Raw genomic sequence first — 26219 nt, 5'->3', positions numbered from 1 at the left:
ATGACAGTTCTAAAAAAATAATATTAAAGGTACTTTGCTTCTTTATTTACAAATAAATAAAACTATTTGATATAATAAAAATAAAATTATTACATAAAAGAATCTTCAATGCTATAGCAAATGCTATTAATTAGATTTACAGTAATTACTTGGTAATTGATTCGAATTTTAAACTAATAAAAATTGTCATGCAGAAGGGTCTGAGGGGCAACAGCTTAACTCCGTTCACAAAAACCCCACTTTTAGGCTTAGGTGTAGGGGCAAACAGCCCTAAAGATCGGGTTGCGCTTATACGAATCTACGAGGAGCAACTCAAGACTTCATGACACCTAAACTTTTTCTCTAGGATTTTAAACTGTTCCTAAATTATCCTCACGGAATCGATCAACGTAAAGCCCTCTTAATGATTTTTATGCAAGTCTGTGCCTTCTACAGTTATTTACTGACAAAAAATTCAGAATCTACGATCAAGTTCAATGGTATAGCTCAACAATCTCAACATACTGGGATCTCACACATAATGTTCCGAATGCGAGGGATTGTGGATTACTCAGGGGTAGAAATTATTAATAGTGTCGTCATAAAGAGCGTTATAAGCATCTCGGAGCAGAATAATATCCGTTGGTTTTCCATTGAACACATAGGGTCCTTTGTCCAAATTATAAATGGGGGAATCGGGTCGACTTGGCTTGCTTGGTTTCATTGGGGTCGCTTGTATTTCGTTTTGCAGTGTGTACACATGGGTCGGCTTGCCATTGGCTAAAAACTGGAGTGGAAGATTATAGATTGGAGAGTTTTGATATTTGTTGGCATTCCCTTGGTTGAAGCCTTGATTATTCAATGGGAAGGTATTTGCAGGATAGACACCGTTGTTGTAATCTTCGTTTTGATAGGGTAAGTTCATTTGATTTGGATAGTTTGGGAAGTAGTTGTTTGAAGTGGGAGCTGGATTGTAGTTCATGTAGTTCTGCGATGTCATGTAGTTGGATGCTGAGTTCATTATGTTTGACATGTAGTTGGGTATGTTTGCTGTAGAGGAGGGTTGCTGATATACGTTTTGATTTGGCTGCATATAGTTTTGGTTGAACATTCCTCCAGCACTCATTTTGTTTGGTTCCGCTTCACTTTGCATCACTTCAGGTGGTGGTTTCAGACTTGGTGATTCACTGACATAGCCATATCCTGGTACATGGACATAGGGAGATGGAGGGATTCTGATGTAATAGATGGGAGAGTTTGTATATTTCTTCTTGTTGCTTCCACTTGGTCTAGCTCTAGACATAACTTCATCGTTAGTATTATCCATGTAGTCCTCATTGTTGTTAGCTAACAGCTCTTCATTTTGATACTGGTTATTGAAATACAAATCAGTCAACGGATTGTTGAAGAACAAAGACTTACCAATTCTACTGGACTTGAGAGAATTGTCTTTACTAATGGTATTAAAACTATTTTGATTTTCCTCAGACTCTCCTGAGCTTGCTAGGGGAGCACTATTTACAAACCCTATCATTACTAGCACAGTGATTAACTTTATTACATGGGTACAACTGTTGAAGAACAAAGACTTACCAATTCTACTGGACTTGAGAGAATTGTCTTTACTAATGGTATTAAAACTATTTTGATTTTCCTCAGACCCTCCTGAGCTTGCTAGGGGAGCACTATTTACAAACCCTATCATTACTAGAACAGTGATTAGCTTTATTACATGGGTACAACTGTGGACATTTAATCTACCTAGCAAATAATGGTACATTTTTGATGGGTTTTGATAGGTATTGGTAACTTTGATATTAGAATATTGTGGATGAGTTTCACATGAATCGTCAGATATCATATCGCTGTGATTATTGCACTCATTGATGAAGTGACTTGTGTTATGTGCTTGATATTTTGTGCGTTTTCGTATACTTTCCTTTTCATCCATCTCTTCTTATGTTATTGAAGTTCTCAATGTGCTATATACAATGTTCTTGTCAGTTCTTGGACTGATTTTCTTATTTTACGATTTCGATCGTCCAATTTACTTGGGATTCTAATTGATTCCGCTTTCAAGTGGTCATGAGAGTGTTCAACATGAGCAGCTAATTCTAGATGAGATCATCTGAAATCAGAAAAAAACAAACGGAAGCTAATGAATTGCCATAAAATCACACTCTCACACGTCATTGAAATGAGCAAATGAGTAACTACATGCAATTATCTGAGTAATTAGTGGGCACTTCACAGTAAGTAAAACAGTTTATAGTTTTACAATTCTATCTCAAAGTTCATTTAGAATGTCATGCTGGTAGGCAATGGGTTGTGCAATAAGGAACTACGCAATTTGAGGAGACAAAGGACTTCACTTTCACAAGTTGCATTTATCTTGTCATGAGATCATTTAGCACGATAGGCAAGAGGATGCCAAGCTTGAGGGGTTAGAGATGCCTCTCTCTAAAGATGGACGCGATATATCATCTGATAATACCTGTGTCTTACTCTTCACCATCAATATTGATGGGATCAATAAAGCTCTTACAGTCTGGACATTGCGAAATGGACCAACAGTTTCTAATCATCTAGAAAAAATACACTTTTAAATAATGATTCGCTAATTGAAACTCTAGAAGAGTTGAGAGGAGTTTGACAAATTGAAGACGTTCGAGTAAACAACTCTCACTTTTAAAGTGTACCTAATATTTCAAGCGCACAGAGATTTTAAACTCAACAAAGAGTATAATTGAAATCAACAGTCAACTCTTCGTCAGTAAAGAAATAAAGTAATTAAGGTGTTTTTAAATGAATGTTAATTTTGTTGAACGTCGGGATGTTTAATTAAATTATAATAACCTATTCATATCGGCGCGGTGGTGTCTTCAGGAACTTTATCTTTATTGATGAGGAACGGCTCAGTATACTAATCTGTCGTGGCGTAACGTGATGACTATACTTATAGAGAAACCTAAGGTCATTCATGGGGACACGGACAAGGAGGAGGGACCCTTTCCGGTGATAGTTCTTTGAATTTAACATGAGCATTTAGTCAGGATTGTCAGGAAGTAAGTTGGCCTATTATCACGGCAAGTTATGACGTTCCTTAACTTCACTACGCGGCGCGGCGTATTGGTTATTGGTCCAAGACAATCAAAACAAAAGATGAACTGACAAAGAATCGTAAAGGTTTTGGGAATTGTCTGTATCACAGTAAGCCCAAAGAATTGCACATAGGATATAGTGACGTAGCAAACGTCAGCTTTGGTCATAACATCAGGTTTCAAGCCAGATTGCATTTATTGCATCATCTTTTCCGTTGATATTTGAATAAGTTCCTCAGTTGTCTTCGCAAGGGTGATTGCACTCCGAAGTTCGCAAGGGTGATTGCACTCCGAAGCGCGGCGTATTGGTAATTGGTCCAAGACAATCAAAACAAAAGATGAACTGACAAAGACTCGTTAAATGTTTTGGGATTGTCTGTATCACCGTAAGCCCAAAGAATTGCACATAGGATATAGTGACGTAGCAAACGTCACTACTAATGACGTTCCTTAACTTCACTACGCGGCGCGGCGTATTGGTTATTGGTCCAAGACAATCAAAACAAAAGATGAACTGACAAAGACTCGTTAAAGGTTTTGGGAATTGTCTGTATCACCGTAAGCCCAAAGAATAGCACATAGGATATAGTGACGCAGCAAACGTCAGCTCATGACACTGAACAATAGCTGATGATGACAGTCAAGTCCAATACTACGGACGTATAAACAAAGCTCCAAGTTTCCTCCGTTAGTATCCTCATCAAGGAAATGGCTCCGTACAATACAAAGTTCTGGAAGAATTCCTACTAATCCCAAGTTCCTATTCTGTGAGAACCGTGTCACTTGGGCGCAAGACCCGGTCAAGATTAACATCAAATCCAGTAATCTGACTCTCCATCGGAGAACCATAACTGAATTACTTATCCTTAGTAAGTTCCGAGTAAGGTAGACGCTTCAAAGGTGGTCACCTGTCACACTAAGAATGTATAAGAAGGGCCATCAGCTATTGAAGCCTTAGGTCGCTGCGACCTGATTAGATCTGTTGTGACATCAAGAAAGAACACTTTCTTTCGGGTATTGATAAGTAGAGAAGATACATTCTCTGCTCAAATGATCCTCACACTGAAAATCAGTGGTTTAATCATGGCCCGAAAATGAAGGGGATTTGAAAATTTCTTGTTTATCCAGGTTTCTCGTTTATCCAGGTCTCGTTTATCCAGGTTCGACTGTAGGACCAAAATTCTTGCCAAAAAGTGAGAAGTCATCAGAACTTTTTTCGTAGTTCTATTGGCTCAAAAACTATGTAATAAATAAAATACTCTCATTTTCGTGGCGAAAACCGACCGCGAAATCCACACAAGGAAGAATACCCACTTGTGAATCCCAGCATAAGAAAGTTGATTTAGCATACGTTATAGAAAACGAAATTTATTCTGCTACTTTAGAATATTGTGGATGAGTTTCACATGAATCGTCAGATATCATATCGCTGTGATTATTGCACTCATTGATGAAGTGACTTGTGTTATGCGCTTGATATTTTGTGCGTTTTCGTATACTTTCCTTTTCATCCATCTCTTCTTTTATTATTGAAGTTCTCAATGTGTTATATACAATGTTCTTGTCAGTTCTTGGACTGATTTTCTTCTAGAATATTGTGGATGAGTTTCACATGAATCGTCAGATATCATATCGCTGTGATTATTGCACTCATTGATGAAGTGACTTGTGTTATGTGCTTGATATTTTGTGCGTTTTCGTATACTTTCCTTTTCATCCATCTCTTCTTATGTTATTGAAGTTCTCAATGTGCTATATACAATGTTCTTGTCAGTTCTTGGACTGATTTTCTTATCTGCTACTTAGACGAGGTTCTACGTGATCGTAAGCCCGATCATTATATTACATGCATGGCTTGTCTGGCGGAATCGAAAATTTTGGCATTCGTATGCCATACTAATGGACATGGCTGTAGTGACTAGCTGGCTAGAACATTATAGCTATGGATAATTAAGTTCTAAAAACTTGGGACAATTACCCATTATTATTGTGAAGAAACAATGTGATTTTTACTTTCTTTCTAAATCAGACTGTTTGTATTGTTCCCCCTGTGATAAAAGATTGGCAGACTGGAGTTATATTCACGCGGTCTTCTTTTACTACTTAAATCTTCTGCATTCCTTTGAAATGGGAGTCTTACGAAATCCTTTGTGAATTCCAATATTTCTTACTTTTCCCTATGGAAGTTTTCTGGTCTCTTTCATAAGGCTCCATTAATTTTCCATTCTACTGAAAAATGTGGTAGATTTCACTGTCTCTTTTATAATGTTCAGCAATCAGTAATACTTTGATTACTTCTAAGTTTCGAAGTTTAAGCGTCCCTCTGGATGTGTTTTTGACTAAACATGGTTGCTATTGTTTTTGTTCAAATACTACTCCAGTCTAGTCAGATCTACTCTAGAGGGGAGGGTATGGAGGGGTAGGATAAAGGAGGGTAACACCGACCCCAAATAATATTCGGAAATGGTGTAGTGAAAGAAGAAGAAGTCCGATCTACTGTCTCATCTCAATAAAAAAAGTCGAGGAAACAGTGAGCAAGTCTCGGCTGGCACAGTTTCTGTTCATTTTGAAAACAATAGACTCAGATGTACTTAAGAGTAATTTATTTTGTATATCCTAAGCTCTGTGTCCAACAAGATGGACAGATCTTGTTAATTCAATCCAAATTGAGTTAAGCTATAGCTGTACTGCCCGTACGTCTTGAATTGATTGAAAACGTGTACCTCCGTATACAGAGTTTCTCAATATGTAGATGCAAGGTTTGAATAATTAGTTGAGAAGTACCCGGTGTATTTATTTCTCATCAGATTGTTTTTGGTTCAATGGGGGCCCAAAACTACCTTCAAATGTTGAAGAGTTGTTCCGAATTTCACCAAAATTGGTTCAAGAGTTATTCCTGAACAAACAAACAAACAAACAAACTGCAATATCTTCAGGAATAATATTAGAAAGAACTCCTTTCGTTCAATAGCATTAGAACTCTTTTTTGTTCAATAACAAAATGTTCAACAGGAGGTAAAAATAAGGAAAGTAAGAACAACGGACAGTAAAACAGTATGCATGTACTCTACATTACTGTGTCCGCTTTCAAATTTAATGTTTGTTTCAAGTCCATATTCATATAGCTCCCAAGTTGGTGAAATAATGAATGATTCAAAGTGTAGCACCCAGCGACGCTCATAATTCACACCTCTGCTATCTTTTTTCCCAAGTTGGTGAAATAATGAATGATTCAAAGTGTAGCACCCAGCGACGCTCATAATTCACACCTCTGCTATCTTTTTCCATCAGCAGCACCATATTACTATCGCGAGAGATTACTATCAGTAGTTTTTGCTATCAACACCATCGTGCTGTCAGGCCCGAATCTAAAGGGTTTGAGCACGATGTGTCAAGAAAGCCCGATTCTTCGGCGATTTTATGGCGATAAAAATCGGACGACTTCTTATTGGGAGCCGAGCTCAACTTTTCTGCAGGAACTGAGTTGGTCTGGTTGGAAGTAGTCCATTCAATTCTTCGTACTAGGGGAAAAATCCACCGTAAAAATCAAGGAGAGTTTCTTTTTTTTCTAAACGAAGTGATCTAATAGGCGCGTCTACAAAGTGAGTTTAAACTCGGCTTCAGTGGCCGGCCCCAGACATCTTAGGTCGAATTTTACGTTTTACCACCGTGGATTGTCTCAGGATTGAGTTCAATCCGAGGTTGACCTGGATATGTACTAATGTACTTACATTACTTTCCGTGTCCACAGCATTTTTGGTGTTAAACTCGGCTTCAGTGGCCGGTCCCCAGACATCTTAGGTCGAATTTTACTTTTTACCACCGTGGATTGTCTCGATCAATCCGAAGTTGACCTGGATATGTACTTACTTTACCTTTTCCGTGTCCACAGCATTTTTGGTGATCTTGGACACGGAAAGTAGAGTAAGCACCTGGGTATAAAGTACAGGGCAATCCTCCTTTCATCTCAATCCCGAGTTGGTAAACCCCAGCATGAATCAAGCCCTGGTACTAATCTCAGCATCGTGTATGTTCCACAGAGTGCGAGTAGTCATAATAAATACGATATATGCCCCAGGCTGTAAACTATTAAGATCCCTATCAGCTATCGTAGCACATGTTTTAATTTGAGCTTAAAGTCCTTCCAGTTGATATGTACTGCAATTAAATCATTTAGTAGCCGTGAAAATCGCGATTAAATTATTTTTAGAATAGGATCAGTTCAGCAAACCGGAAAATCCGAAACTGACACAGATTTGACGCGAGCCCTTCTGGGCGATTTTATTATGTCTTTTACAAATTTTACAACTTAAATAGAGCTTATGACTTGTAGTTCTCTTAGGAACCGAACTTTATCGTCTTATTTTATCTTCGTAACATAATAAATATTGTTAACGGCCAGGTAGACAGCTTTGAAACTACTTGTACAACTTTATTGTATCGTAAAATTCATCACTCTTTAGGTTGTGTAGTAGCAACGAAAGTAATATCTGTGAAAGACGAGAGGAGTTCTTAAGCACAGATTAAAATCAGAAAAGATGACTTCCTAAATCGAGTCAATTTAACACGTATAAATGTGGGATGTTATTTGAATAAGTGCAAAAAGAGAGGGACCAAGTTTAGGATTTTTGAAAATTAACATTTTCGTACATTCGTGTCTTCTTCACCTTTTGCCGCTTATACGGGGTCGGCGTTCGTAGACAAACGTCCAAGCAATGAATTCCCAATAATTACGTCAGCCATAGAGAAAACATGAGACACACAATCATTATATCAAACAATAGATCTTCGTCTCAGATAGATTAAGTCTTTTTGAATAAAGCCTCCACGTCTATTTCTGAACACTAATGGTGTTTAGCTTTTCATGTTTTGTGGATCTCAGTGGATTGATGGGTTCAGGTTTTAAAGAAATACAGAGGCATAGTAGGGGTTTTTCATGGGATCAAAGTGCATTACACTCGTGGAACTTATGTGGGATTCAACCTTGGGAATGTAGCCGGGTGCATAACAACAATAAGCCACGTGGGTGACGTTAAATTTTCAAAATTAAGATCAACTAAAACAGTCGGGAATCTATGGACAGGAAAAGCACAGGACAGAGAGGGTTGGCGACTTTGCGATTTGCAACACTGGAGAAACACCACTGTTGATACTACAGATCCAAAAAGGTAATGAATAAAATAAAGTACGAGGACTAAAGACGTGGAGCGCTAGGTTGCGGGTTTGGTTCCCATCTGGGGAGAAATTTATTGTAAACAAATAAGATTCGTTCTTGGAAACACCCTTTTCCTACCCTGCCCTTGTTCTCTTTTCGATTTTGGGACTATAACGTTCGTTATTACAATTCCCTCTATCAAACCTTAGGGTAAAACCTAATAGTAGGTACGGTTTGAGAATTTGTCACTTTCCGTAGGTATGTCTTTGCCCCAAGATGACTATGCGGTGTTAAGGAGTGTCCACAGCCACACATAGTCGACTGGCTGTCGACTGATGTCGACACCGTCCACACTGCCTCGATAACATCGTTGATCGATATCGACCGACGCCGCGTCGATCGACGGCCGGTCAACCATGTTGAAACACACCTTTAGATCACAGTATACGCTATACAGACTCTGTACCCACTTCCAACATATTTGAAGTTTGAAGCCACATGTTAGGCAGATCTCCATGATTTATGCAGGTACTTCCGAGTGTTGACCATGAGATGACTCGGTCTCACCACGGAACTAACAAAGTAAGTGGCACCTATATGTCCCCCACTAAAGAAGCACCTATATCCCACAGCCACAGGTGCAAAGAGGTTACACTTTTACACCACTATTCGAATTAAAAAGCATTTACACTACACCGAGTATACCATGCATAATAAATAGGTAGGTGATCAGTCCTATAATGGAGCTAAACAGATATTACCATAGGTGATCCTATAATGGAGCTAAACATTACCATAATAACGGAGGTATCTTCTGGCTTCAGGAGAAGTATTCAACACACAAAACCCAGGAAACTTTCAGTGAAAGTGATTAAAGGTCATGGAAGAAATGCTAGCACATAGTAATGGTAAGTGCTAACATGTAAGTGTGTTATTATAAACATTGCTTTATAAAGTGTTTAGAATGTTTTTAGTAAATTATATTGTTTACTTCATCTTCATTCCAAGTAGGAAGAGGATCTCATAGAAAGTATACCCGGACCTAGACTAGAAGGAAGAGTGTAATATCACGACTTGAAATCTTACATCTCAATTCAGAGCGGAATATTTTGTAGCGCTTTTGAACAAAATTTAAAAATACAAATACATTACTTAGACTGCCAGAGCCAGCGTAGGACTGAAAAGCCTTGGGGTCGAGTGGATTAGAACACATCACATGAATTCAGGCACACTCCATTTGTCAATGGTTTACTGATGAAATTTGTAATGAGCCTTCATACAATTATTACAGAGTGATCCATCAGTTAGCGGCGATATTGCACGTCGAATGCACCAGTTATAAATGTGTCAAAGAAGTTGAGCAACGTCGCGCGTGGTTGGTATCCAGATAGGTGACCATATCGAATATCGAGATAGGTATCTGGGCAATTGCGTGCTACTGCCTTTCCTCGGGCCCCTTTCAGGCTGGGTGATGTTACGTGAGGAAGCGGGTAGCTTGTCGTCGATTGGAAGGTAAAACTCCCGTCAGTAAAGAACTTAGCAGACTATCAGTAATACAGTGATGTTGAACCTCTATCAGCCAAACGATGCGATGCGATGCGATGTAGTGATGTCTACAATCCGCTAGTTAAACGACTTTGAAATCATAAAGTATAAATATATCAGGCCGCGATTTCCAAATTTTATTCTGTATTTTTAACGCTTTTTAGGGAAAAAAATTGTCAAGAATGATATTTGCATGTTTCTTCTGTCTTTTGAAAAAACCATTAAAGCAGAAGTATGAGAACCATAGTAAAATTCAACAAAGATTTTGGAAGTTAACGTTAGAAAGAAAGTAAAAATCACATTGTTTCTTCACAATAATAATGGGTAATTGTCCCAAGTTTTTAGAACTTAATTATCCATAGCTATAGATAATGTTCTAGCCAGCTAGTCACTACAGCCATGTCCATTAGTATGGCATACGAATGCCAAAATTTTCGATTCCGCCACACAAGCCATGCATGTAATATAATGATCGGGCTTACGATCACGTAGAACCTCGTCTTAGTAGCAGAATAAATTTCGTTTTCTATAACGTATGCTAAATCAACTTTCTTATGCTGGATTCACAAGTGGGTATTCTTCCTTGTGTGGATTTCGCGGTCGGTTTTCGCCACGAAAACGAGAGTATTTTATTTATTACATAGTTCTTGAGCCAACTTACAATATAAAAAAGTTCTGATGACTTCTCACTTTTTGGCAAGAATTTTGGTCCTATCGGACCGGATTTCAAGTTCCTCCTAAAAAGTCAGTAATGGGTAAATAATGGTGTCCAACATGAAGATTACAAAATTTGTAATAAAAGATTTAATCCTTTGTAGTTCTTTATTCCATTTATCTGTATATCTACAGGTACTAATTCGTCTGGTTAGATTAACTACAAACCTTTATAAAAGAGCCAAGAATAAAACCGTCAGCAAGAATACCAGACAAATCGGTCCTACCGCGAATGACCTACCCACCTCGATTTCATTTCACGATGATCTAATTCGATACTGACATTGTGTCTTCAACAATACAAACATACACACTTCCTAACATGAAACACCAAGAAAGTGGAAGCGAGCAACATGGGTTTTAATTGAATTATAAAAAAGTATCACACATACTTCGTACCTAATGTACATCATACAGCAATATGTATTCACACACACACACACACACACACTCACTCACACACACAGACACACACACACACACACACACACACTGTAGCGTATTATCACACTTGGGTACGCGAGATGCATTCGGAATGAGCCAGCCAGCTCTGTATTTGTAGTGTTTAAACTTACTTTGAACCAAAGTAAGGTAAGTGGACTTGAACTAGGCCTTATACCTGACGTGACCCATATCGTAGCTATTCTTGCTCGTATATCGTCCCTTTCGGGGGTTGGCAATAGAAGGCGGTTTTTTTTTCTTTATAAACCATGAGCCTTTACCGTCCTCAACCGTTTGATAACATCGTATTTGTAGTGTTTAAACTTACTTTGAACCAAAGTAAGGTAAGTGGACTTGAACTAGGCCTTATACCTGACGTGACCCATATCGTAGGTATTCTTGCTCGTATATCGTCCCTTTCGGGGGTTGGCAATAGAAGGCGGTTTTTTTTTTCTTTATAAACCATGAGCCTTTACCGTCCTCAACCGTTTGATAACATCTCGACTTCTCGAGTAAATTTTCAAAATTTCAGCTGTTGGCTTCACCGATTGACCAACCACTGATGGGATACGTGTCATTGATTAAACCACTAATTTTCAGTGTGATGATCATTTGAGCAGAGAATGTATCTTCTCTACTTATCAATACCCGAAAGAAAGTGTTCTTTCTTGATGTCACAACAGATCTAATCAGGTCGCAGCGACCTAGGGCTTTAGCTGATGGCCCTTCTTATATCTTCTTAGTGTGACCAAACCCGCAACCTAGCGCTCCACGTCTTTAGTCCTCGTACTTTATTCATTAGGTACCTTGATGGATCTGTATAGTATCAACAGTGGTGTTTCTCCAGTGTTGCAAATCGCAAAGTCGCCAACCCTCTCTGTCCTGTGCTTTTCTTGTTCATAGATTCCCGACTGATTTAGTTGATCTTGATTTTACAAAAGCATAAGGCTTAACAATCTGCCTTGTTCCTCTTAATCTTAATGAGACAGCTTTCAGAATTGAGAACTCAGTCCTCACTCTCACTCAGCTCAGCACATTCCCGACTGTTTTAGTTGATCTTAATTTTGAAAATTTAACGTTACCCACGTGGCTTATTGTTGTTATGCACCCGGCTACATTCCCAAGGTTGAATCCCACATAGGTTCCACGAGTGTAATGCACTTTGATCCCATGAAAAACCCCTACTATGCCTCTGTATTTCTCTAAAACCTGAACCCATCAATCCACTGAGATCCACAAAACATGAAAAGCTAAACACCATTAACCATTAATGTTCAGAAATAGACGTGGAGGCTTCATTCAAAAAGACAATGTATCTGAGACGAAGATCTATTGTTTGATATAATGTGTGTCTCATGTTTTCTCTATGGCTGACGTAATTATTGGGAATTTATTGCTTGGACGTTTGTCTACGAACGCCGACCCCGTATAAGCGGCAAAAGGTGAAGAAGACACGAGTGTACGAAAATGTTGGTTTTCAAAAATATTAAACTTGGTCCCTCTCTTTTTGCACCTATTCAAATAACATCCCACATTTATACGTGTTAAATTGACTCCTTTATGTAATCGAGAACTCTATCAACCAATGACCATGCTCGGAAACTATTAGTCCCCGAGGTTAACGAACACAATTAGCTAAATCCCCCTTAGGGGTGATTTTATTTAAACTTATATACCTGGACTTTAGGGTATTTACGTACACATTAAATACTTAATACGCTCATATGATTGAACATTTAGATAAACCAGTGCGTGTATGGATCAATACATTCATTACAATATAATGGGCGAATTACAATAGCCATATTATGCCACTCACACTTGAACTTTTACTTTCATTCAAATGCATTTCTGCAGCAGCCGATTGGCCATTATACTCGGAAGGTATTCATTGTGGTATCCTTAGAATGCAACTATTCTTTTATTTATTTATTTCTTCTTTTTTTATACAGTATTTACAGGGTGAACTTTTGAGCGAAGCATGCGATTGACAATCCAGTATATTAGATCACCCTAAAAACTTCTTCACAGTAAAAGTTCCCCTGCCAGGTCCGTAGCCCCAAAAAAAAAATATTTCATTATGTTTCCCATTATGAAAAAAATAGAAGCTCATCCCTGAAGAGAGTTTAGCCAAAAAGGAAATTTTGCACATCCACTAAACTTGTGAAAAAATCGTGTGGTGGACGTTGTCTATTCCAACACCATTGTCCAAAGGTGAACAAATGACGGAAAATTAAAGCAAAACTATTAAAATAATAAATAACTACCGACTGTATTGACCCCATTTTGTTTAAATAGTGCTTAAGAACTCCTCTCGTCTTTCACAGATATTACTTTCGTTGCTACTACACAACCTAAAGAGTGATGAATTTTACGATACAATAAAAGTGTACAAGTAGTTACAGAGCTGTCTACCTGGCCGTTAACAATATTTATTATGTTACAAAGATAAAATAGACGATAAAGTTCGGTTCCTAAGAGAACTACAAGTTTTAAGCTCTATTTAAGTTGTAAAATTTGTAAAAGACATAATAAAATCGCCCAGAAGGGCTCGCGTCAAATCTGTGTCAGTTTCGGATTTTCCGGTTTGCTGAACTGATCCTATTCTAAAAATAACTTAATCGCGATTTTCACGGCTACTAAATGATTTAATTGCAGTACATATCAACTGGATGGACTTTAAGCTCAAATTAAAACATGTGCTATGATAGCTGATAGGGATCTTAATAGTTTACAGCCTGGATATGAACTTGACTTGCTACTTACTATCAGTCACAATATGTTCTTTGTAAAAAGGGGAAAAAACTGTTGTCATAATGGGACTTTGATCACAGGCATAATAAATAAGGCAAATTAAACAAATGAAGATCTTTACAAAATGAGCTGACTTCACTGAGCTGTCTCCTGTCTTAGGGATCTCGGAAGACCAATGATCAGATCTGAGTTCTATTCTAACCATTTCATTTGATTCAGTGATTAATTTATTGCATATTCATCACTCATTAGACTCATTACAATTCTCAGATAATCATTACAAGTCTGGGACTGGGGTTTACCAACTCGGGATTGAGATGAAAGGAGGATTTCCCTGTACTTTATACCCAGGCGCTTACTTTACTTTCCGTGTCCAAGATCACCAAAAATGCTGTGGACACGGAAGGTAAAGTAAGTACATATCCAGGTCAACCTCGGATTGAACGAGACAATCCACGGTGGTAAAAAGTAAAACTCGACTTAAGATGTCTGGGGCACTGAAGCCGATTTTGAACTCACTTTGTAGACGCGCCTATTAGATCACTTCGTTTAGAAAAAAAAAGAAACTCTCCTTGATTTTTACCGTGGATTTTTCCCCTGGTGCGAAGAATTGAATGGACTACTTCCAACCAGACCAACTCAGTTCCTGCAGAAAAGTTGAGCTCGGTTCCAAATAAGAAGTAAGTCGTCCGATTTTTATCGCCATAAAATCGCCGAAGAATCGGGCTTTCTTAATACATCGTGAGCGACGTTGCTCAACTTCTTTGACACATTTATAACTGGTGCATTCGACGTGCAATATCGCCGCTAACTGATGGATCACTCTGTAATAAGTATGAGGGCTCATTACAAATTTCATCAGTAAACCATTGACAAATGGAGTGTACCTGAATACATGGGATGTGTTCTAATCCACTCGATCCCAAGGCTTTTCAGTCCTACGCTGGCTCTGGCAATCTAAATAGTTACTTTTCTGAGTGAAACAGATCTGGTTTCACGTCAAGAGAGTTGTAGCGATCCATCCCTAAGATCAATGGTGACTTGTACAAGAGTATTTTGTTTTTGGGAGGAACATCAAGTTAGTATTGTTGTGGTCTTTGGTCTTGTCCTAGTATCATTTCCTTGGATGCCTATTTTTGCGAGAATTTCAGTACAAATTATTTTGTTGTTTAATATGTTATGATGATGCAATGTTGTTTAATATGTTATGATGATGCAATAAATGCAATCTGGCTTAAAACCTGATGTTATGACCAAAAAACTAACTTGCCGTGACAATAGGCCAACTTACTTCCTGACAATCCTGACTAAATGCTCATGTTAAATTCAAGGAACCATCACCGGAAAGGGTCCCTCCTCCTTGTCCGTGTCCCCATGAAGGACCTTACGTTTCTCTATAAGTATAGCCATCACGTTACGCCACGACAGATTAGTATACTGAGCCGTTCCTCATCGATAAAGATAAAGTTCCTGAAGATACCACCGCGCCGATATGAATACGTTATTATAATATAAGATTAAACATCCCGACTTTAATTCGACGTTCAACAAAATTAACATTCATTTAAAAACACCTTAATTACTTTATTTCTTTACTGACGAAGAGTTGACTGTTGATTTCAATTATACACTTTGTCGAGATTAAAATCTCTGTGCGCTTGAAATATTAGGTACACATTAAAAGTGACCGAGCCCAAATAATATTCGGAAATGGTGTAGTGAAAGAAGAAGAAGTCCGATCTACTGTCTCATCTCAATAAAAAAAATCGAGGGAACAGTGAGCAAGTCTCGGCTGGCACAGTTTCTGTTCATTTTGAAAACAATAGACTCAGATGTACTTAGGAGTAATTTATTTTGTATATCCTAAGCTCTGTGTCCAACAAGATGGACAGATCTTTGTTAATTCAATCTAAATTGAGTTAAGCTATAGCTGTACTGCTCGTACGTCTTGAATTGATTGAAAACGTGTACCTCCGTATACAGAGTTTCTCAATATGTAGATGCAAGGTTTGAATAATTAGTTGAGAAGTACCCGGTGTATTTATTTTTCATCAGATTGTTTTTGGTTCAATGGGGGCCCAAAACTACCTTCAAATGTTGAAGAGTTGTTCCGAATTTCACCCAAATTGGCCCAATCTTTCAAGAGTTGTTATTCCTGAACAAACAAACAAACTACAAGATTTTCAAGTCCTGTCGATAGACGCTGCTTTAACTTTTATTAGCTTAAAGGTATGTCCACACATAGTCGACGGCCGTCGATCGACGAGATAAATCTGCCTCGATAACATATCGAGGCAGTGTGGACGGTTAAGTCGACATCGATCGACAGCCGGTCGACTATGTGTGGACATACCTTAAGATACATATTACGATTTGTTGCAACTTGTTGGTCAATTTAGTAGGCGTGTGTAACAGGCTTTAGGGGTTGGAAGCTTTTCTTAACGGTACTCCAAACAGCAAAGTCTCGTGGAATTTTGTCCATGTGACATCACTAGGACTTCCGGCTTGCACCACTGCTGTTCAGACCACCTGCATGATTACAAGACGGTTCCATCAATGACGCAAGTGAAAACCACATGAACAAACCACACTGTCGGCAAAGTACCAATCAATGAGACCAACACACATGCTAAACTTGTAATGAGTACCCCAGAGTTGTAATTATTATCTGAGAATTGTAATGAGGCTAATGAGCGATGAATATGCAATAAATTAATCACTGAATCAAATGAAATGGTTAGAATAGAACTCAGATCTGATCATTGGTCTTCCGAGATCCCAGATCTAAGACAGGAGACAGCTCAGTGAAGTCAGCTCATTTTGTAAAGATCTTCATTTATTTAATTTGCCTTATTTATTATGCCTGTTATGATCAAAGTCCCATTATGACAACAGTTTTTTCCCCTTTTTACAAAGAACATATTGTGACTGATAGTAAGTAGCAAGTCAAGTTCATACTTTCGAAACTATTCGGTCTTGTATCTATACGAGTATTTCCATTTCAACTGACATAACTCCAAGAAAGATACATTTTCAAGATAACGCGAGAATTATTTGGGACTCACGACTCACGTTCCACAGGCTATTTAAGCCAAGTAGGTGCTTACAAGAATTCAACTTTATCATGTGGAATCATTTAAAGACCAAATTTCATGGCACTTTAACGTGATGTTTGTATTTTTTATATGGCCCAAGATTAAGATGTAAAATTGAAGGTAGCGGTAGTTTAACTTCTGAAGATGCCCAAGTTTTGTGAGTTGTTGCTGGTTTTATGGGAGACATTCAAAAGTAATTCGGACCACCTGATTTTAGGTAATTTAGGTACGCACGTACGTAGAAAGAAAGTAATTTTGAATGAAATTGGGCGGTATTGTACAATTTATAAGTAGGTCAAAATACTATTTTGACAAAAGGTTTTTGTCCAAATTATTTAAACAAAATGGGGTCAATACAGTCGGTAGTTATTTATTATTTTAATAGTTTTGCTTTAATTTTCCCTCATTTGTTCACCTTTGGACAATGGTGTTGGAATAGACAACTTCCATCACACGATTTTTTCACAAGTTTAGTGGATGTGCAAAATTTCCTTTTTGGCTAAATTCTCTTCAGGGATGAGCTATTATTTTTTTCATAATGGGAAACATAATGAAATATTTTTTTGGGCTACGGACCTGGCAGGGGAACTTTTACTGTGAAGAAGTTTTTAGGGTGATCTAATATACTGGATTGTCAATCGCATGCTTCGCTCAAAAGTTCACCCTGTAAATCTTATATTATAAGAACGAGATCCATTCACTCATTCACATTTCACAGTTCACATTTCACATTTCATAGTTCACACACTGATCGCTCTATCTCGAGAACCACAACACCTAGAAAGCTGAAATTTGGTAGGAATATTCCTTTTATGGTCTAGGTGTGCAATAAGAAAGGATTGAGCAACATTCAAGAGAGCAAAGCTTTCGGTTTGAACTTAAGATTGCCAATTTCATTGGAAATTCCGAGTTCTTCCAAATAAAATAAATAAATCGACCCCCTAATTTTGGTTATTAAAACCTCCGGGTTCAAACAGGCACCTACATTTCTAATACCTAAAACAAAGAGATATCTTAAAAGCTGTTTTCCATTAAAAGCTCTTTTCCAAGTTCGCCCAAGTACTACCTACAAGTAATTTCCCTTGCTAACCTATTGTGCTGTTTGTATGAGACCAAATCCAAATTCAGTATCCCAACAAGTACATGACTTATCACGATAGAAAGTGAATGTTATTTCCATCCGAATTTGTAACAATATTATTACACATCATGCCTTTTCCACAAGTTTGGCCATGCCTCGGGATGAACTAGCGGGATTCCGGAGCGAAGCGACGGAATTCAGCTAGTACTGTATAAAAAAAGAAGAAATAAATAAAAGAAGAAAATAAAAGAATAGTTGCATTCTAAGGATACCACAATGAACACCTTCCGAGTATAATGGCCAATCTGCTGCTGCAGAAATGCATTTGAATGAAAGTAAAAGTTCAAGTGTGAGTGGCATAATATGGCTATTGTAAGTAATTCGCCCATTATATTGTAATGAATGTAATGATCCATACATGCACTGGTTTATCTAAATGTTCAATCATATGAGCGTATTAAGTATCTAATGTGTACGTAAATACCCCAGGTATACAAGTTTAAATAAAATCACCCCTAAAGGGGATTTAGCTAATTGTGTTCGTTAACCTCGGGGACTAATAGTTTCCGAGCATGGTCATTGGTTGATAGAGTTCTCGATTACATAAAAGGATCTCTATTGGACTTCTCACTGATTTAAAAACTAAGGACCAAAGAATTCCAAGTTCAAAAGAGAGTATTGCTATCATAGTTTTCTCCAAACAATTCAGAGAGGCAATCAAAAACAAAACAAACATAATCCTTAAAGCACACAACTTGTTTTATAGACAGTACGAACACAATAAAATAAATGCATTCCTAGATTATCATTATTCCATATCCTGATAGCTGAATACAATATTGAATCGTTTGGAAAAATAGAAAACGCTGTTAATCTGCAACCTATACAATCACACAATCTTTTAATAAATAGATGGAGAGATTATTAAATATGGAATTTAATTACGAGATACCAATGAAAACAAGATATAGTCGCTGTTAATCTGCAACCTATACAGTCACACAATCTTTTAATAAATAGATGGAGAGATTATTAAATATGGAATTTAATTACGAGATACAAATGAAAAGAAGATATAGCAAATAGTAATTGAATTGGACTGGAACCAATCAGTAGATCAGTACATCAATGCGTCAGTGTCGAACCAATGATGTCTTTTGGAATCCGGGTTGATGAGTAGTGAGAAAAAAACAAGGTGTCGGAAGCCCAATCGAGTGACTGGATTCCGGAACTCTAATATATCAGGAAGCTCGACACTTTCATATAGCATTCCAGCACTCTAAATCAGGGAAAATAACCCAATATTATAACTTCTTCCACCCTAAAACTTGTGAAACACTAGTGGACATGCCAATTGTACCGCATTAGTGGATATGCCAATCATGCCAAATTAGTGGATGTGTTCATTGCACCACATTAGATCATGTGCCAATGTGTTGCGAAGCTGGAAGGACGCCATCTCCATCACAATCAATTGGACATCATCACCTGAAATACGTAAACACTTTGAACTTATTTTCCTTCCATCAAAATCCTTTCATCTTATCTACCTTAAATGCGTTGGCAATGGACAAAATGGACAACCATCGACTTCCGTTGACTGTAGTGTGGAAGTACCTTTAAATTTAAAGAGGATATGATACCAATCCAGGCGATATCGATCGACTGTAGTGTGGACGCACCTATATGAAGAGGATACCAGGATAGAAAACGAGAGTGTCACTTCAATTAGACAATTAATGCCGCAACATCACAGGTATGTTCCAGGACAACTCTAGTAATGTAACAATTACAATGTAACGATAGAAACGTATCATGTGTCATAATAGTACGTAGGTACTATTACTACTGATGATATCAATATGTATGTACCTACTCATATTATGTGTGGTATGCTGATGTCCATCAAGTTAACGTATTGGAAAGATTGGACTCTTATGTGTTGTTAACTTGAAAGTTTGAGCTTATAAAAACGAATAAAACTAAGCTTGCCAAAGTTACGGTTTGTTTAGTGAAATATGAGCAGGCGATTTTATGGCGATAAAAAATGGGTGGCTTACCTCTTATTTGGAACCGAGCTCAGCTTTTCTGCCAGGAACTGAGTTGGCCAGGTTGGAAGTCGTCCATTTTTTGTCTGAAAAATGAAAAAAGAAGAATACGATTTAAATTTCAAGATTTTCAAGTCCTGTCGATAGACGCTGCTTTAACTTTTATTAGCTTAAAGGTATGTCCACACATAGTCGACGGCCGTCGATCGATGAGATAAATCTATGTTATCGAGGCAGTGTGGACGCTTAAGTCGACATCGATCGACAGCCGGTCGACTATGTGTGGACATACCTTAAGATACATATTACGATTTGTTGCAACTTGTTGGTCAATTTAGTGGGCGTGTGTAACAGGCTTTAGGGGTTGGAAGCTTTTCTTAACGGTACTCCAAACAGCAAAGTCTCGTGGGATTTTGTCCATGTTACATCACCAACCTCAGTGGTGCAGTTGTTAACGCGTTGGACTTTGGATCTGGAGGTTGGTGGTTCGAGTCCAAGTCATGTCATGAAATTTATCTAGGTGAAATAATCAGGGAACGATGTTTGTGACAAGCATTTAAATATGCTTAACACAATTAAAAATTCCTTTTTTACATCACTAGGACTTCCGGCTTGCACCACTGCTTTTCAGACCACAGTTCTCAATTCTGAAAGCTGTCTCATTAAGATTAAGAGGAACAAGGCAGATTGTTAAGCCTTATGCTTTTGATGATGTAGCTGGCTTGATGTGTATTGATGATTGAAGTATTGTTATATATATCAAAAAAAAAATTAAAATAAAATAAAATAAAAAAATGGACAAGAAAAGCACAGGACAGAGAGGGTTGGTGACTTTGCGATTTGCAACACTGGAGAAACACCACTGTTGATACTACAGATCCATCAAGGTACCTAATGAATAAAGTACGAGGACTAAAGACGTGGAGCGCTAGGTTGCGGGTTTGGTTCCCGTCTGGGGAGAAATTTATTGTAAACAAATAAGATTCGTTCTTGGAAACACCCTTTTTCCTACCCTGCCCTTGTTCTCTCTTCGATTTTGGGACTATAACATTCGTTATTACAATTCCCTCTATCAAAAACCTTAGGGTAAAACCTAGTAGTAGGTACGGTTTGAGAATTTGTCACTTTCCGTAGGTATGTCTTTGCCCCAAGATTACTATGCGGTGTTAAGGAGTGTCCACAGCCATACATAGTCGACCGGCTGGGCTGTCGATTGATGTCGACTGAACCGTCCACACTGCCTCGACAATATCGTTTTACCTCGTTGACCGATCTCGACCGACGCGCGATGTCGATTGACGGCCTGTCAACTATTTTGGAACACACCTTTTGATCACAGTATACACTATACAGACTCTGTACTCACTTCGAACATATTTGAAGTTTGAAGCCACATGTTAGGCAGATCTCTCCATGATTTATGCAGGCACTTCCGAGTGTTGACCATGAGATGACTCGGTCTCACCACGGAACTAACAAAGTAAGTGGCACCTATATGTCCCCCACCGACTGGATTCCGGAACTCTAATATATCAGGAAGCTCGACACTTTCATATAGCATTCCAGCACTCTAAATCAGGGAAAATAACCCAATAATATAACTTCTTCCACCCTAAAACTTGTGAAACACTGGTGGACATGCCAATTGTACCGCATTAGTGGATAATGCCAGTCATGCCAAATTAGTAGTGGATGTGTTTATTGCACCACATTAGATCATGTGCCAATGTGTTGCGAAGCTGGAAGGACGTCATCTCCATCACAATCAATTGGACATCATCACCTGAAATACATATAAACACTTTGAACTTATTTTCCTTCCACCAAAATCCTTTCATCTTATCTACCTTAAATGCGTTGGCAATGGACAAAAAGGACAACCATCGACTTCCGTTGACTGTAGTGTGGAAGTACCTTTAAATTTAAAGAGGATATGATACCAATCCAGGCGATATCGATCGACTGTAGTGTGGACGCACCTATATGAAGAGGATACCAGGATAGAAAACGAGAGTGTCACTTCAATTAGACAATCAATGCCGCAACATCACAGGCAGGTATGTACCAGGACATCTCTAGTAATGTAACAATTACAATGTAACGATAGAAACGTATCATGTGTCATAATAGTACGTACTATTACTACTGATGATATCAATATGTATGTACTCATAATATGAGATGATATCAATATGTATGTACTCATATATTATATGTGTGGTATGCTGATGTCCATTATAATAACGGAGGTATCTTCTGGCTTCAGGAGAAGTATTCAACACACAAAACCCAGGAAACTTTCAGTGAAAGTGATGAAAGGTCATGTAAGAAATGCTAGCATTGGCTTCAGGAGAAGTATTCAACACACAAAACCCAGGAAACTTTCAGTGAAAGTGATGAAAGGTCATGGAAGAAATGCTAGCACATAGCTCAATCTGAACAGCTGGGCATATGCCTTTTGTCGGAGTAACTTCAATATCGAAGGCAAATAAGACTATTTTTTTGATGGCTTTGTACGATTATTTTCTGCAGAAATTCGCATCAAACCATTCGAATTACATAGGTGCAAAACTTAGCAAGATTTTGTGTGTATTATTCCCAACACAACTTGGCATAGGAATAATACAAAAACTCTACATAAGTAGGGTCTTGTTAGGTTTCTACCTACATGGGTATGTAGATGTTAGGTAAAACATAACGAGTTATTAAAATAGGTAGAAGAAAAAAACGGAAGAAAGTTCACGTTGAATCATCGCGCCACAATCATTTGAAAACCGATAAATGACTACGATACCAAAAGGTGGTTTTCATTAAGCCACTGTTTATTACCTCTATGCAACTAACTGGTATTTTTATTACACATACTCACACATGACTATTAATCCAGAACATTAACATGGCTAGCGTAAATTATCGAGAATCGGTTCCGTTTATCTATTTTATATGATTCTAAAAATAAAACCGCAAATTTCATTATTCTCTCTGGTATAATAAACTTTCAATTATATTATACGTATGTAGAGCAACATTCCCCCACCAAAGAAGCACCTATATCCCACAGCCACAGGTGCAAAGAGGTTACACTTTTACACCACTATTCGAATTAAAAAGCATTTACGCTACACCAAGTATACCATGCATAATAAATAGCGAGCAACATTCAAGAGAGCAAAGCTTTCGGTTTGAACTTAAGATTGCCAATTTCATTGGAAATTCCGAGTTCTTCCAAATAAAATAAAGAATCGACCCCCTAATTTTGGTTATTAAAACCTCCGGGTTTTCAAACAGGCACCTACATTTCTAATACCTAAAACAAAGAGATATCTTAAAAGCTGTTTTCCATTAAAAGCTCTTTTCTAAGTTCGCCCAAGTACTACCTACAAGTATTGTCCCTTGCTAACCTATTGTGCTGTGAATATCCTAATTTTGTATGAGAGCAAATCCAAATTCAGTATCCCAACAAGTACATGACTTATCACGATAGAAAGTGAATGTTATTTCCATCCGAATTTGTAACAATATTTTTACACATGTTCATTATTTTTTGTTTACATTTTTGTTTTGTAAGCACTCACTCCGGGCAAGTGAATAGTTGATCCCATGTGATTTTTCACGCGGAATCGAATGGTGAAACTTTTAGAACTGTCCGACTTAATGTAATAGAAAGTTGTGTGATGTTCACACCAGATTTTTTTTTTGTTTACATTTTTGTTTTGTAAGCACTCACTCCGAAGACTAATGAGATTTTAATTTCATGAAAGCTATCTCCGGCTCCCAACACAGGCTAGATTACATTTGAGATGCATTTTGTGTAAATTATAATACCGAAGAATGAAGAGACTGGGCTCAAATGAAATCCAAATTATCACCACATCAATGTGAACTTTATAGTGCACATTTCTTTCATCTAGGAATGGTGAGAGGAAAAAGAAAGTCTTCCATTATTACACTTTCATAACTAACGAATTATCAAAAAATTCTTTCGGTAATCTGGGTTCCTGCAACCGAAAATCTCTCCATAATGAAGTTTGTGTTGAACCTGCAAGTACCTGATATAAATTGCTCATCAATGTGAGCTTTATGTTGCACATTTCTTTCATCTAGGAATGGTGAGAGGAAAAAGAAAGTCTTCCATTATTACACTTTCATAACGAATTATCAAAAAATTGTTTCGGTAATCTGGGTTCCTGCAACCAAAAATCTCTCGATAATGAAGTTTGTGTTGAACCTGCAAGTACCTGATATAAATTGCTTACCTACTGGTCTACAAAAACAATGAAATTGACCTGTGAGGTAGCCAAAACCATAACTTTGTGCAAAGTTGCCAATCGATTTGGTGAAGTTTTTGAGGCAATTTATTTTTACGATTAAAATAAATAACCTAGTGAGTGGAATTTAGTGCAGAAATTTCCTTGTCATTATGGTGCAGACATATTTATTATTCCGTGCTCGAATCATTTCGATTCTAAATCGGTTTCTACGAAACCACTGGCATTGGTTGAATTCTAAGCATTTTTCCTGCTTCAATATCCCAATTTTGAACTTTCCTCAATTTTTAAAGATCACATCATATTGTTTACACTAACTAATTTAACGTATTATATCTTTTCATTATCTCTAGGTCTGCACCATAATGACAAGGTATGACTGCCAATAATAATTTTCAAATTTCAAACTCAATAAATAAATAGGTAGATTTTATCCATCTGGTATGATTTGCCGAAGTAAGTACCTGTTTTGTATAGGTAACACTGGGCATTACTGGGTATTTTGCTCACTTCAGAAATCGGAATGACATATTTATTATTCCGTGCTCGAATCATTTCGATTCTAAATCGGTTTCTACGAAACCACTGGCATTGGGTGAATTCTAAGCATTTTTCCTGCTTCAATATCCCAATTTTGAACTTTCCTCAATTTTTAAAGATCCCATCATATTGTTCACACTAACTAATTTAACGTATTATATCTTTTCATTATCTCTAGGTTCTTACGACTTTTCATTTTGACTGCCAATAATAATTTTCAAATTTCAAACTCAATAAATAAATAGGTAGATTTTATCCATCTGGTATGATTTGCTGAAGTAAGTACCTGTTTTGTAGGTAACATTGGGCATTACTGGGTATTTTGCTCACTTCAGAAATCGGAATGATCCTGGGACCTTTTTCTCTCGTGATCTTTACTTTATACAGGCGTCACGTTTTGATCTTCAACTCCCGAGTGGTGTTGGCTGGTTTTTTATTTGAGCTCGCTTTTAGTAATTCTTTTCTCGATTTCGAAAAGTACTCGCAATTTGCATAAACACATTTGCCGCGCGATCAATTAATAACGTTTTCATGTCTATTGAACACATTTTCGACCTATAGGGTGTTTAGAAAACAGAACAATAAGCAGAGGAAAAGAAACCTTAACTATGTCAAGCGTAGGATTGTCAGTTGTCACATTTCGAAGAATTCTGTGACTTGACTTGTAGGTAATTCAAGTATGTGGGCTCAATGCTCCATCATATACTCTGGAACCACCTGTTTGGAGTGGTACAATAGATGCATTTTGAAATTTAATTCAAGCAATATCTTAATCAAATTATCAAAGTTTAAGGGAAATAGGAAAGATCCATGTGTGGAATCTTATACAGGCGTCACGTTTTGATCTTCAACTCCCGAGTGGTGTTGGCTGGTTTTTTATTTGAGCTCGCTTTTAGTAATTCTTTTCTCGGTTTCGAAAAGTACTCGCAATTTGCATAAACACATTCCCCGCGCGATCAATTAATAACGTTTTCATGTCTATTGAACACATTTTCGACCTATAGGGTGTTTAGAAAACAGAACAATAGGTAGAGGAAAAGAAACCTTAACTATGTCAAGCGTACTTAAAGGATTGTCACATTTCGAAGAATTCTATGACTTGACTTGTACGTAATTCAAGTATGTGGGCTCAATGCTCAATCATATACTCTGGAACCACCTGTTTGGAGTGGTACAATAGATGCATTTTGAAATTTAATTCAAGCAAAAAATATCTTAATCAAATTATCAAAGGTTAAGGGAAATAGGAAAGATCGATGTGTGGTTATAATATATTTGTATCTACAGGAAGTTCAATCATGTCCTGTATTTCATAAAAATCGGGGCTCAATTACACGTATTATCCCTATTTGGGAATCAAAACACTTTGGTCTGGCCTCTCGAATAAATACTTTTACACGCATTAACTGTCACAGTTGAAGTCATATTGACATTTGAAACGGAGAAAAAGACTTCAAAAATCCGATAATCTGAAACCACCATATGTGTCAACCAGTAC

General features: G+C 37.5%; 1 protein-coding gene across 1 annotated transcript; it reads right to left on the bottom strand.

Moving 5' to 3' along the window:
* Window positions 1–148: 148 nt before the first annotated feature.
* Window positions 149–20333, bottom strand: LOC103510479 (probable serine/threonine-protein kinase clkA). Its single transcript, XM_026824507.1, has 4 exons — window positions 20206–20333; window positions 19926–19999; window positions 1573–2107; window positions 149–1401 (listed from the first exon to the last, which is right to left on the bottom strand). The coding sequence occupies exons 3-4, from the start codon at window positions 1928–1930 to the stop codon at window positions 551–553; spliced, it is 1209 nt and encodes a 402-aa protein (XP_026680308.1). The 5' UTR covers window positions 1931–2107; window positions 19926–19999; window positions 20206–20333; the 3' UTR covers window positions 149–550.
* Window positions 20334–26219: the final 5886 nt, after the last annotated feature.

Source organism: Diaphorina citri, unplaced genomic scaffold (genome assembly GCF_000475195.1).
Source record: "Diaphorina citri unplaced genomic scaffold, Diaci psyllid genome assembly version 1.1 scaffold603, whole genome shotgun sequence".
Classification (NCBI taxonomy): domain Eukaryota; kingdom Metazoa; phylum Arthropoda; class Insecta; order Hemiptera; family Psyllidae; genus Diaphorina; species Diaphorina citri.
The sequence above is the reverse complement of the archived record's forward strand: the minus strand, read 5'-3'. Positions and strand labels throughout refer to the sequence as shown.